This window comes from Crocodylus porosus, unplaced genomic scaffold (genome assembly GCF_001723895.1).
Source record: "Crocodylus porosus isolate Cpor-Errol unplaced genomic scaffold, CroPor_comp1, whole genome shotgun sequence".
Classification (NCBI taxonomy): Eukaryota; Metazoa; Chordata; order Crocodylia; family Crocodylidae; genus Crocodylus; species Crocodylus porosus.
The window spans coordinates 3,804,348-3,817,141 of record NW_017728939.1 but is presented as its reverse complement, the minus strand read 5'-3'; the positions used below and the strand labels follow the sequence as shown (position 1 = coordinate 3,817,141).

The window sequence follows — 12,794 nt, the reverse complement described above, 5'->3', positions numbered from 1 at the left end:
GCCAGAATAATTCTCTCAAAAAGCTTGCCCAGGATCGACGTAAGACTGACTGGCCTATAGTTTGCCGGGTCCTCCTTCCTCCCCTTTTTGAAGATGGGAACCACACTGGCCCTCTTCCAGTCCTCTGGCACCACACCAGAGCACGAGTGCTCATAAAGCCGTGCCAGGGGTCCCGCAATGACCTCAGCCAATTCCCTCAGTACTCTAGGGTGGAGATCGTCCAGACCAGCTTATATGAATACATCCAGTCCCTCCAGAAGTTCCCTAACTAGCTCCTCACTAACACTTGGCCTAGGTGCACCTCCCCTGGGATCTAAGGGGGGCCCAGAGGGGGTGACTGTTCCGGTCCCTGCTTAGGAAAATGGAGGCAAAGAAATTGTTAAATATGTTGGCTTTGTCCTCTGGTGTGACGACCAAATTTCCTAGCAAGAAGGAAGATCACCACAAGCTTTAAACTAGTTATTTTCAGGGACAGAAGGACATAAGCAGTAGTCCATATAAACCTCTCAATGCTAGTGAAGCCAATGTGTCTCTCCCTTGGGAAGGCATAAGACTAGAACTGGAATTAGGATGAGGAGGAAGAATTTCACAGGGAAACTGGCACAGCATTCCCCATACTCTTAACCTAAAACTTCAGAAGACCCCAAATTGACTCAGAAAAGACTGGTACATTGGCTAATCCATGAAAGTATCAGCATAATGAAAAGTGACAACTGCAATAGAGAATTAAAGATATTTACCTTCCAACGCATCCTCACCAACTTCTTCGTACGTCTGGAAAGCCAACAAAAATAGCTTCAGGGCTATAAACATTTAATCGCATCCAAAGATGTCACCTGCTTGTCACTGCTGCCATGCACTGTAACCTTTCACCCATGGATGAAAGACTCCTTAGTATCCAAAGCCGGGGTCCATCACTAGGGAGTCTTCAGGGGTGAGATTCCATGCTAGATCTCTAAGCAAAGCAGCACTTCCTGCAAGCTGAGAAGTACTGCATGTGGTCCATTCCTCTGGAGTCCCCTCTATCTGCAGAGCTTCTGAATCCTCACGAAGCAGCCCTGCAGCTGCCATTCACAGTATCTGTACCTGGGCAATCCTCCCCCAGCTAGAACTGGGGATTCTAGAGTGTCATTATACCTCTCTGACCTTTTTATAACTGGCATAAAGCAATTTTAGTAAATCTCTACCCACATGCACTAAGAAATCACAAATACAAGCTAGTTGTTTGCTAGGGGGCTTTGCTTCCTATATGACAGAAATACAACCCAAGGACCCAGGAAAAAGGAGGAAAATAAACATCTACACTTTGTTTATGAAATGCTTTGCAATGAGAGACTGCTGCCATATAAAATATTATTACTATGCCCATACCTGCATAGTGCTCTGTGTGTACCCATACTGGGGGTAGCTGTAGCTGTAACTGCCTGTGTTCTGGTCATATCCCCACTGCGCATAGTAGTTCTGATATTGTTGGTAATATTGGTTATAATTATAGTTGTACATCTGATTGTACTCCGCTGTCTTCACACGGTTACTTTAAAACAAATAAAAGGAAAAAGTTACAAAAGATGCAGAATAGTTAAGAAAAAAAAGGAAGGATAAGATCTGGCTTAATCAACATGAGGCTCATTTCAATACTGCAGATTTCAGAGTTCATCAAATATCCCGTGCACTATATATGCATGCCTGTTTCCGTTATTAACATATGCTACAGAAGAAGGTGGGTGGGTGGCTTTCCAGTTCCATTCCTGCTCCCACTATTTTTATGCTTTGCTTTCTTCCTATGGGAGCCTTTCAATCCCACTATGTGGACAATGGGAGAGTACGGCTCTGAAGTATAAACATCAGTTTAGGACTATCTAGACTCATTGGAATTCATGATTCAAGTACTAAGTGAGTGGATTTATCCCTTTTTTTTTCTTCTAATAAAAGTAGATACATTGGATATTACATAACTTGCTATATTATAGTGTTGGATTTTGAAAGCAGAAGCTCCATGTACTGTATGAAGGTGTGCAAAATAGGCATATACCCTAAGTAATGTACAAAATTTCCCCTGCCCAGACAGAAGGCTGTATGACAACTGGTTGACTCCTCCCTCTGAGAGATGGGTTAACTTCAGTGCTGTTATATTCATTCAATTTAAAGCATTTCTGGGCTTAAAAAGTCTTTAGAAATAAAAGTGGTAATTTTCAAATGGTCTACCAATGGAATCTACCAAATTCTGTGCATCATATAATGAAAATACTTCTAAGGTGCTGATTCCCCTCTGAGTAATGCAGCTTAGGTTGAGAAGTGTCATATACGCCTTGAAAATGGAAATATTATTTCACATAGAACACCATGCTCATTTAGGAAATTGAAGAGAACTAGGCCAAAGATCAAACAATCTTTTGACTACAGTGCAATCCCTACCCCTCTTCTGTTAAAAAATTTTGAGAACACTGAAAATCTTGAGTATAGGTAAAAGGCTGAACAATTATGTATTACTTGTCCTACCATAGATAGCATGAGCTTAAGTCATAGAGCAGGACCCCATTGTGCCAGGCCCTGTATAAACACAGAAAAAAATGTTGACCTTTGCTCCAAAGGGTTAAGCTCCATTTATCACTGCATTGGAATAGGTAGGTGATCAAGTTTTATCTAGAAGTCAAATGAGCAAGATGAGACTATTCCACGTTTTAATGGAAGTGGACACAGCCAGGTAAATCATTTAAAAAAAGCCAAGAACTTCTTCCTAAAGGCTGTGATTAAAATTTATTTTTTTAAATGCACATAGACTTTGTTTGATTGCTTTATTTCACCCAGATTGCAAAACGTTACTGGACTGGTCCATTTAATCAGATTTTCCTTTGTTTATAATCAGTTTCAGGTGAGTTTCACTTTTTAGATTGTCTTGCACTAGCACAATGGGCCTATTTTTTATATTTATGGTCATTCTTATGTTAATTTTGAGATTTCTACATACAGAGAGGTACCAAAACACTCTGGATAGGTGCCTAATTGCTAGATCGTAGTCTAATGCTGGATTATACTTGTAACAGAGTAAAAAAAAAAAAAAAAAAATCAGGTATGCCTATCCACATTAAGCTTATATTTTTAAATGAGATTTATACTATGGCTGTGCAAAGCTTCAGTCGCTGATTCGATTCGGTGGCCGAATCTCTGAATCCGAATCGAATCAGAGGACCCTTTAATCTGTCTGAATTGAATAGAAACCCTCCGAATCGATTTGGACATAGACACAGCTTTTAATGTTTTTTCTGCAGGCCTCTAGGTAGCAGAGGTTCGTGAATGCTGTGATGCTGGGGCACATGGAGTGTCTCACAGGAGTAAGGGGGGGCTCCCCAGTGCGCTTGGCAGCAGACCAGTGGACTTCTGGTCCACTTCTGGATCCACTAGGGAGTGTGCTGGGGGGCCCCTCCCTGCCCCGCCCCCCCAGTCCAGTGACTGGTGCCTCCTGGGCCTGGGGGGGTACCCAGGGTCCCTCCCCGTGGCTGACTGCTGAGCCGGCAGGCCCCCCTCCCCTGTGTGCTCCCCAGAGGACCCAGAAGTGGACTGGAAGTACTTCTGGTCCACTTCTGGGTTCATCACCAACCATGCAGGGGTCCCCCTGCACTCCTGTGGGATGCTCCATCTGCCCCAGCATCGCAGCGTTCACAAGCTGTGCCTGGTACCTTGAGGTATGTAGAAAAAACATTTAAAGTTGTGTCTGTAACGCTGATTCTCTGAATCAGCACCAAATCTTCAGATGCGGATTCAGCTGAATCAAATCAGGGACAGTGATCCAAATCAACAAATAGAATCACTGTCCCTGATTTAGGCCAAATCCAAACTGAATAGGGCCCATTTTGCACACCCCAATTTTACACCTAAACTCTTTAGCAAGCTGACAGGAACCTTTGATTATTTTTTCCCGCATTTCTAAACAAACAGGTGTGGAAAGGTCAGTTTTCTTTGTTCTATATGATTTTCATCACTAGAAGACAGAGTCAAAAATCAACATTTAATAAAAATAATATTTAGTAACACTAATGTCAACATTCATATGTCATTTATTACTGCAACTGTCTTTACATCATTTCTTTTTAAAAGCACATTTTAAATTGTTTACAAACCCAAATTAAGAGAGTCAGTTATATTAACTAGAGATTCTACTCTGTCAACAACCACTGAAGATAAATATAAAAATACAAATTATTTTTGTAAGAATTATTATTATTATTATTATTTTAAAAGCACACTCACGCTTTTGGTATGGCTACGCTTAAACGTATAGGTTTGGAGCCCAACCCCACAGCTCCTTGGCATTCTGTCAGGGCTCTCTTCTGTTCCAGTTCATCTGTGAACTTCACAAACCCGTACCCTCTGCAAAGATATGAAGAAAAGGTCTTGAGGCGGGACCAGACACTGCAGTAAGTCAGAGAATACAGCAGAGCACAACTGAGTAATGGCAGACTCTTGAGATGGGATAAGATGCCTCACAAAGCAGAAAGTTCAAGGACTTAGGAGTGGGAGGAAAACAGAGTCCATCCAGGTGGAAAGAGGAGGTAGGGAGGAAAAAGGCTGATCTATATGAAGAGGTCTGTGCGTGGTGTAAACTTATAGCACCAACTATTTCATGCTAACTCCCCATGTGGACACTTAGCGTGCACTAAATGCACGGTAACTTGCTGCACTTTAAAAGTGAAATAAACTACCATGCACGAGAATTTCAAATGCTCAGCTAGTATGCTCTAAATTCATATCCAGCTTCTGCGCATTAACTTTCCCCGCCATGTAGACAAGCCCCAAGTCAGAGCTTGGGCTTTTCTACACAAAAACTGAAGTTGTTAAACCCCCTGTGTGGACACACATTTCTGTTTAAAACTGGTCATACTGGTTTAGCTTGCTTCCTGCAAACATACAACGGCAAATTAAACAAGCATAAGCCAGGTTTAAAATCAATGAAAGTGTTCACGTGCAAAATGGCACGAATCAGTTTAAAAATCACACCTTTAGCAACACCACTGCAACTCTGTAGATCAGAGCCTCATGTGAGAAGATAGAGAGGTTTTACAGCTAGGGGAAAAAAATGAAGAGAAAGAATCTGACCACAGCACTCTTCTTGGCATAAAACCAGGACACTCACTTCCCCCAGATATGTTTTGCTTTTAAACAAGGAGACTGAGCAAAGGGCCCCTTTATGAAGAAGATATAACAGAAGAGAGAATACTATATTTTGGAAGCATGTTTACTTATGTCAAGAGAAAAGATTTCTGAAGTCTGGATTTGGCTGGGCCAGTTCCAGAGTCTGAAGATGGTGGTTGAGCTACAGAGGGTTTAGGCAATGTTTTGTTTGGTGCCTGACCTCTAGCCCAAACCATAAAACATTCAGAAAATATTCACAAACACCTAAAGAATTTAGGAGAACATTTCAAAAGGGACCAGTGCCCACACATCACCTATGTGCTTCTGAAAACCCACACAGACAATATACCATATTTTTAATATAACAGACGCACAGCCTAAAGCCAACAGAACAGCAAAAAAAAAAAAAAAAAAAAAGCACTGTGGATAGCAATGATCCCACATGCTGAGCATTTAAAATAGAAAATTCAGTCCTGAGTTCTGATTTTGCTAAGTCATAAGCAAAACTAGTTGGATTATTCCTTTTCCCTTGCTGCATTGGCCCTCTTCCCTTTAACAGAAAAAAAGTTTCAGAGTTGAGAGATAGCATATTTTCCCATTTTCATAGCATATAAAGTAGGAGAGAGGAAACATATAGGAAAACTTACTTGGAAACGCCTGATTGGTCCAAGACAACTTTACCACCTCTACATGATGGGTAAACTTTAACAAAAAACTCATATAGCATGCCATCATCCACATCAGGGGTCAAATCTCCCACAAAAAGCGAGTATTCTGGACTGAAGACAAAGAATACATTTTAGGAACGGTGGTAAAACCAACAGAATGTTATAAAGCCAGGTGTCTGGCAATATTCGAAATTATACCCAGAGGTACAAACAAAAACTTTAAAAGTTTTCAACTGGGATGTCTAAGAGAGTATTTTCAAATGTTTATTTTTACTGGTCTCTGCTGTTATTATTTTTCCACTCAGTTGGAGCAGCAAAACCAGACTGCTCAATTTCACTTTTTATTTGTGGATAATTCACTCTCTCTCCAATTCTAATAAATTGGTTCCTGTCATTGTGTTTGGGTTTCTAGTACGACAAGAGAACATTCCAAACATATCTATTTTCATTGCATTTATTTTTATTTATTTAACTTCTGTTCATGTTTGTTTTATAACTGAACTCTTCTACAAAACTAAGTGAATTAAAAATACTTTGATAACTATGCTCTGTACACAGTGTTTTAGATTCTCAGAGGATCCCTATCCACTTGTGGACAGCTTATTTCTAGATGTGTTAATTTCCAATTTATTAACTCTTAATTGTAAGGTATCAATTACAGGCCCTGGTGCTATGAATATTACACACATGTAATCCCATTGAAGTCAGGGGTACTATACATGCTTAAAGTTAAGAACCTGCTCTCAGGTGCAGTGTCATATTTTAAATCCTAGAATTCTTAAAGTGTTTGGCAGATCACATTTGCATGGAAATAGGATGCCCTGTCTTTCTTTCCCCTGCTACTGCATAGGTGGGTTGTCAGATTTAGAATAGGAATAGTTTAAAGGTTATGGAGACAGCCCACAAAAGGCACAGGACTGATCTTCAAAGTCTCCTCCTGTCTCCGCCATTAATTCACTGTATGGCACTGTGAAGAACTAGACACATTTATGACATTACATAAATTATATAGATTTATATATGTGAACTACTTTGTGATCCATGTATACTGTATCCTTAGCCTTTCCACTATATTTTATTACACACTACAGCAACCTCCTTTCTTAGTTATGGGTTTCAGTTGCTTAGCGTTACTAGCCAGAGAGCTGCCTATGCTATTTTGCTCAGTGTTGATCTGGTCCAGCAAAGCTTCATACTCAGATCTGCACTCTCTGAATCCTCTTTGCAAGGGAGATGGCAAACATACTTTAAACATGCAAATGTTATATTTCAGTAATGATCACTTACCTGTTATCAGGTTGTTTTCCATATGTTGCATAATTCAGTTTAAATCGTTTTGCCTGCAACAAGGAGAAGGATAAAACAACAATGTGAAAACCACACAGGTTCACATTAAAAAATGTTTAGAAACTCAATTAGAAAAAATGCCAGTAAGTAAGGCTCATTTTGTACCTTTTTCTAATAATGTAAAATGGTCAACACAAGCAGGTCAGCAGCTTAAAGCATCTGGGATCAAATCCTCAGCTGGTGTGAACTGACATCAATAGACCTATGACAATTTACATCAATTAAGGATCTTTCCCTTGGACAGGAAGTTTTGCTTGCTACATCGTAAGATTAGGACTACTTATTATTTTAATAAAGATACTAAAAAGCTAGCAAAGCCCTGGTGACACATCAGGGTCATCCATCTTCCCATCTCCAGAGAGATTAGGAAAATGGAAGTGGCAAAAACAAATATTAAATGACATTTTCAATTGTTGTGGGATCATTTTTTCAGTAGAATAATAGTACATAAACTTTGAGATTTGTAATTGATAGGAAAATTAACCACGCAGAGGGTGACACGTTGGAAATCAAAACAAGTCCTCAAACATAACAACACTGCCAGGTACTTTATACACTGAATCACTACATTCCATGTTTCAGATTCAGATGAAGCTTAGGCAGAATTTAGATGCCCAAAATTCTCAGTCCTCAAAATCCCCTCAGGAGGCACCTAAACTTAAGAGGTACTCTACTTTAAAGTTCTCCATGCACTGGGAGCTGGGCCTCTACGCATACCCAGAACTGCTCCAGTCTTGAGCAGCTTATTACCCAGCTCATACTGAAGCCCTATCAGGATTCAGAAACTAGGTGATATTCTGTACAACTCCCTGCGAACAACCTAGTTGTTTTCCTACCAAATGTAGTGGTGGCTGCCACTCTCTTTTGCACAAGACAGGAGAGGTGCTTCTCATATATCATTGGATAGAAGACAGTGGGAGATGCAGGTTGGAGTCTTTCCTCAGCCCAAAGGCATTCAAATCCATATTCTTATTTCCCAGGAAAGTGCCTAAACTTCTAGACTAGAGGTTATTCTGAGTGAGGGATGTGGCACACCCAACTCTCCTATTGATGCTGTGCTGTGCAGTGCAGAATTCAAGATTCAGCAGGTCAGAGAGAAAGCACAAAAGGGAACATGACTCTCTAGGCCCAGCGGTCCGGAAAAGGGAAGTCCTGGATTTTGGTCTGTGCCGCCAGGCCTGTTTCTATATTGAACATTAAAACAATCCTAGGAACACAAAGCAGAACCCAGGGCTTCCCCCATCCCAGCTGACTGCCCTAATTACTAGCCTGGAGATCCATGCTCCCTCTTGTGCTCTCTTGCTGGCCAAATTAACCTTGAATTTTTTGTTGCACAATGGCACCTACCCCTACCTGTGGCCATCTCAAGATTCCAGATTCCATTCCTGAACCTAACCCTTCATTGCAATGGTTTGAATTAAAAAAAAATATAATGAAAATATTTCCATTTACACAGAGGAAGAGAGGCAGGCAGAGTCCTTTTGATTTCTGTACAGATTCAGTCGCAGACATAACTAATCCTCAGAGAAGGGCAGAACTGGAGACAAGCCCCTGTCCTCAGTGTTTCCTATGGGCTAGTTTTAGGTGGCTGCAAAATGAGTCTAATGACTTTAGGCAGCATCTTGTTCAGCGTACTGGACATTTTGGAGCTAACTCCCCTTGTGTTCTGTATAGAAAGCAAATATACATAATACAGGTTTGGAATTCCAACTGGGAGCCAAGCATCTTACTCGGAGGTACCAAGGTTTTTACTTGGATCTAGCTTGTGTGCAGTTTTGGTAAGCACATCCAGTTCAGATGGATCCGGATACCTTCTGTTTACTAGGACTTAAGAATGAAGCCAAGTTTAAATCTTCTTTGGCAAACCAAAGTAACCCAAACCTATTGAATCCTTAGTTCCATTTCAATCACAGAGATACCAGGGCAGTGCTACGCACAGACTATGATTGACAGGTTACATGGGGAACCAAAGCAGGCATATGCAGACTGCTTTTTTCCTTGTTGCTGCCTTCACCTGCCACATGCTACACTGCAAAGGATCAGAAACAATGCAATAAAACTGTTGCATTAGTGTACGGTATGTAAATTGTACCCCTCTATTCACCTTGAAAGTGTCTTAAATAATTAATGCAATTCTTCTATAGAATTTTATCAGAAAATTGTTAGCAATATTATACCCAGTAGACCCCTAAGAAAACAAAAACTTCCACTTAGCTGATTATTCATCAATACCTTGGTTCCTAATCACTGTTCACTGCAGAACCCCCCTTTCTTCATCCTGTCCCAATCTCTCTCCCTTACTAGTTAGTTAGTTTACTTACTGGTGTGGCACCAGGAAGTGGCTTTCCATTGATTTTGTGTAAACACTTCTCTGCAGTAGCCAGATCTGCAAATTCCACAAAACAATAGCCCGCAGGAATTCTGACCATGGAGAAAAAGAAAGAGAAAGTTTTAAAAATTTGCCTAAGTGCAAGACTTATAATCAGGGGGTGAGTTATTTGCTGCAGTTGTCATTTTGACATCAAAACTAAGTTTTTTAGATGTAAATTTCAGCTTTCACAGAGGAGCTACTAAATAGCAAATGCTTTCCAGTGAAGGACCCTTTCATGCATCACACAAGCTCATATCAGCTGTGTTCTGGTACACAGCCAGTAGCAGGGGAAAAATCCTAGACTTTGCATCAATCCCATCAAAAAAGAAGTCTTTTTCTCCCCAAAATGACTATACTTTTTGGTTAAGTAAACACACATTTCTCCAGTGGAATCCAATCATTGTCGTGTTGAGCCCAGATTATTTGCAAGTTAACTGACACCTAATTTTATTTTCAATTTGTGGACTACATTCTGCTTATTCTAAGAAAGTTCAGAAGTGCCATGTAAGGCTCTGGTTTGAAGCAGAATTCTTTGCTTTAGATTTCCAATTCTTACTATCACTGGTATAACTTCACTGGTAGTATCATGAGAGTAGATTGCTGGCATTCCCCATTGGCATCCGATGTCTTCATCCTGCACTGGGCAACATACGGGTTGACCAAAACTCCCCTCGGGGTATAACCTTGTTAGCAGAGGCAACCCTAACAGGGTGCGGGGCTTGGGGCAAATTAGCCTGTGCAGGGCCTGGACATAAAGCAGCCGGTGGTGGGGAGGAGTGGGGGAGACGAGCAGCCAGATGCGAAGCTGGCAGTGGTGGCGGCACAGAGTCACCAGCACTAGGCGGGCCCTGCAGGAGGGGCCGTGGTCACTTTGCCTGGCTCTGCAGGACCCCCCCCCAAATGCAGGGCCCAGGGTGGGCCCAATTCGCCCCCCCCTCCCTGGACAGCACTGACAGTTAGGAAAGCACAGTAGATAAAACAACGGCAGCTGCCTCCTTGGCTATTAGGAATGTAGGTGCCCTGTTGTTTGGAAGTGGAGGAGAAGAGACAGGGCAAAAAGTCTAGCGCAGAAAGGGCCAAAAAGATTCCTGCAGGGTTTTTTTTAAACAAGCGGTGCAATTGAAAACTAGCAACATGTCCTCAAGCGACTGGGAAGCGCACACGAACGCTTACCCTGTCAATCGATTGCGAATGATTTTCACACTCAGCACAAGCTCTCCCATGGTGGCGAAGGCTCTCGAAACAAAGTTCTCGTCCATGTACGGCTCCAGCTGTGAGGAGGAGGCAAAAGTTAGGGCAGGGAAACGCAGAGCTCCAAAATCGCAGCGGAGTCGGGCTGGCGAGTTCAACACTGCATCGTCCCTACCCAAGCCGTCCCCAGGCAAAACGCGACTCGAGCCTGCCATCGCCCCTGCCCTGAGCCCGCACCTGCCATCCAACGTGCTGAAGGGATGCGGGGCAGACGGCAGGGAGAAGGCGACCCCCACAGCCGCGGGGCACAACCCCTTCCTGACCCCAATCCCTGCGTAGAGGGCGCAGACCCCCCGGCTTTAAGGGCCAGCAGGACTCCCCGTGCCTCTGCGCGAGGCTGACCCCAACCCCCGGCCAGCCCCAGCCCCCCTGCCGGAGCGGCCTCGCGCCGGGGCCCCGGGTGAAGACAGGGACCCCGGCAGGGCCCGGCCGCCCGCCCGCCGCGCACTCACGTCACCCATCCAGAGGCTGGCGGCCATGCTGCTCCCGCGGCCCGGCCGGACGCAGCAGAGCCCCCGCCGCTGCCCGCGCCGCCCACAGCGCCCCCTGCGGCGCGGAGGAGCAACAGCCGCCGCGGCCTGGCGAGGAGCCCGGGGGGCCGTGGGCACGGGGACAAGCGGGGTCTTTGTGCCCGAAAGCTTGCAGTGAAAGACTTTTTTTTTTGTGGCAAACATCTGGTTGGTCTCAGGAAAGATGTCGTCTCTACGAGAAGACATACAGAAAACTAGAAGTCTTGGTTCCAAAATGATACCTTTTATTAGACTAATCACAGGTGTCATTTTGGAACCAAGAGGTCTAGTTTTTTGTCTGCCTTTTTGTCTCAGACCAACACGGTCTGATTGTTTTTTGCAGAAACCTGGCTGGTCTCATAAAAGATGTCATCTCTGCTACGAGTCCTGATTGCCTTTTCCTCTAGACCAATGCGGCTACAACCTGGATACCTGACACATGGAAGATACCCGATTTTAGCTGATTTTTTAAAATGAAATCTTCATATTTTCCCAGGCAGGAAGCAACTGTGACCCCCTGAAACCTGAGATCCTTTGTTTCAAGGTAATTTGCATCATCACCGATCCTCACCAGGCTCCTGACCAGCCCTGACCTGCCTGCCCAGAGGAGTTTTCCATCTATTGACTCCTCTGTGAAATCCTATGAAATACAAACTTTCATTTCTACCCAGGAGGACTTTTACAAACTTTTCTCTGATGCCTGATGAAGGGTGTTTGTGCCCAAAAGCTTGCAACTAAAGGCATTTTTTTTTAAATCCGGTTGGTGTCATAAAAGATATCTCTACTACAAGTCCTAATTGCCGTCTTCTCTAAACCAATACGGCCAGAACCGGGACTCTAGGACACTTGGGCACTTCCCTTTCTCGGATCAGCCCAGTGCATCTAGAAGTGGAAGATGAAGACAAAAGGGAGGGACCCTTGGAGCTGAAGCAACCCTGATACAGAGGTATCACTGCCATCCCTGTGGCCTGGACCTGTTACACGTGTCTGTTCCCTCCACGTGTCTCCTCCAGTAAATTCAAAAACCTCCATTTTGGCACCCTTCCCCTCCGACCAGTTTGAGCAGCTGCCAGAAATCTGACCTGCTGTCTGGGTTCCTGAAACCCAACTCCTATTGTGACCCGCCCTGCGTGCAAATCGCATAATGTAAAGTTTTCATGTCTACCTTGATCAGGTCTCACAGGATCCTCAGTATGAAGTCTTCTCTTCCCATCCCATCTGGCATCTTTCCTGGGTGCAGGTATCCATGCTTCACCTGAAACCTCACTGGGTAGCTTCTTTTCGCCACCGTGTTGTTCTTTTGGCTCCTGGCCCCCTGGTCTGGGTCTCCTGGAATTGGGGTCCTCAACTCTCCCCGCCACGTAAATGCAGGGGCAGGTCAAGGCTTGTTCCCTGAACTGATAAGACCAGGAGTTATGCTTGATCTTAGCCTTAGAAAAAAAAGCCCAGAAGAATGTCGACTGTGGATGTGTCCCCTAGTGATGGCAGCAAGGCCATGTGGGAATGAGTCTTCCACAA

The 12,794-nt window shown here is 43.5% G+C and overlaps 1 protein-coding gene across 1 annotated transcript in view; it reads right to left on the bottom strand.

Moving 5' to 3' along the window:
* Positions 1-11,292, bottom strand: part of TRNAU1AP (tRNA selenocysteine 1 associated protein 1) — a 15,151-nt gene extending 3,859 nt beyond the window's left edge. The window contains exons 1-8 of the mRNA XM_019547690.1: positions 11,220-11,292; positions 10,690-10,787; positions 9,467-9,566; positions 7,086-7,138; positions 5,778-5,909; positions 4,249-4,368; positions 1,372-1,534; positions 741-774 (exon numbers count right to left, since the gene is read on the bottom strand). Of these exons, the coding sequence (XP_019403235.1) occupies positions 741-774; positions 1,372-1,534; positions 4,249-4,368; positions 5,778-5,909; positions 7,086-7,138; positions 9,467-9,566; positions 10,690-10,787; positions 11,220-11,246 (727 nt within the window). The 5' untranslated portion in view covers positions 11,247-11,292. The remainder of the gene's footprint in view (positions 1-740; positions 775-1,371; positions 1,535-4,248; positions 4,369-5,777; positions 5,910-7,085; positions 7,139-9,466; positions 9,567-10,689; positions 10,788-11,219) is intronic.
* Between the last annotated feature and the right edge of the window lie 1,502 nt (positions 11,293-12,794).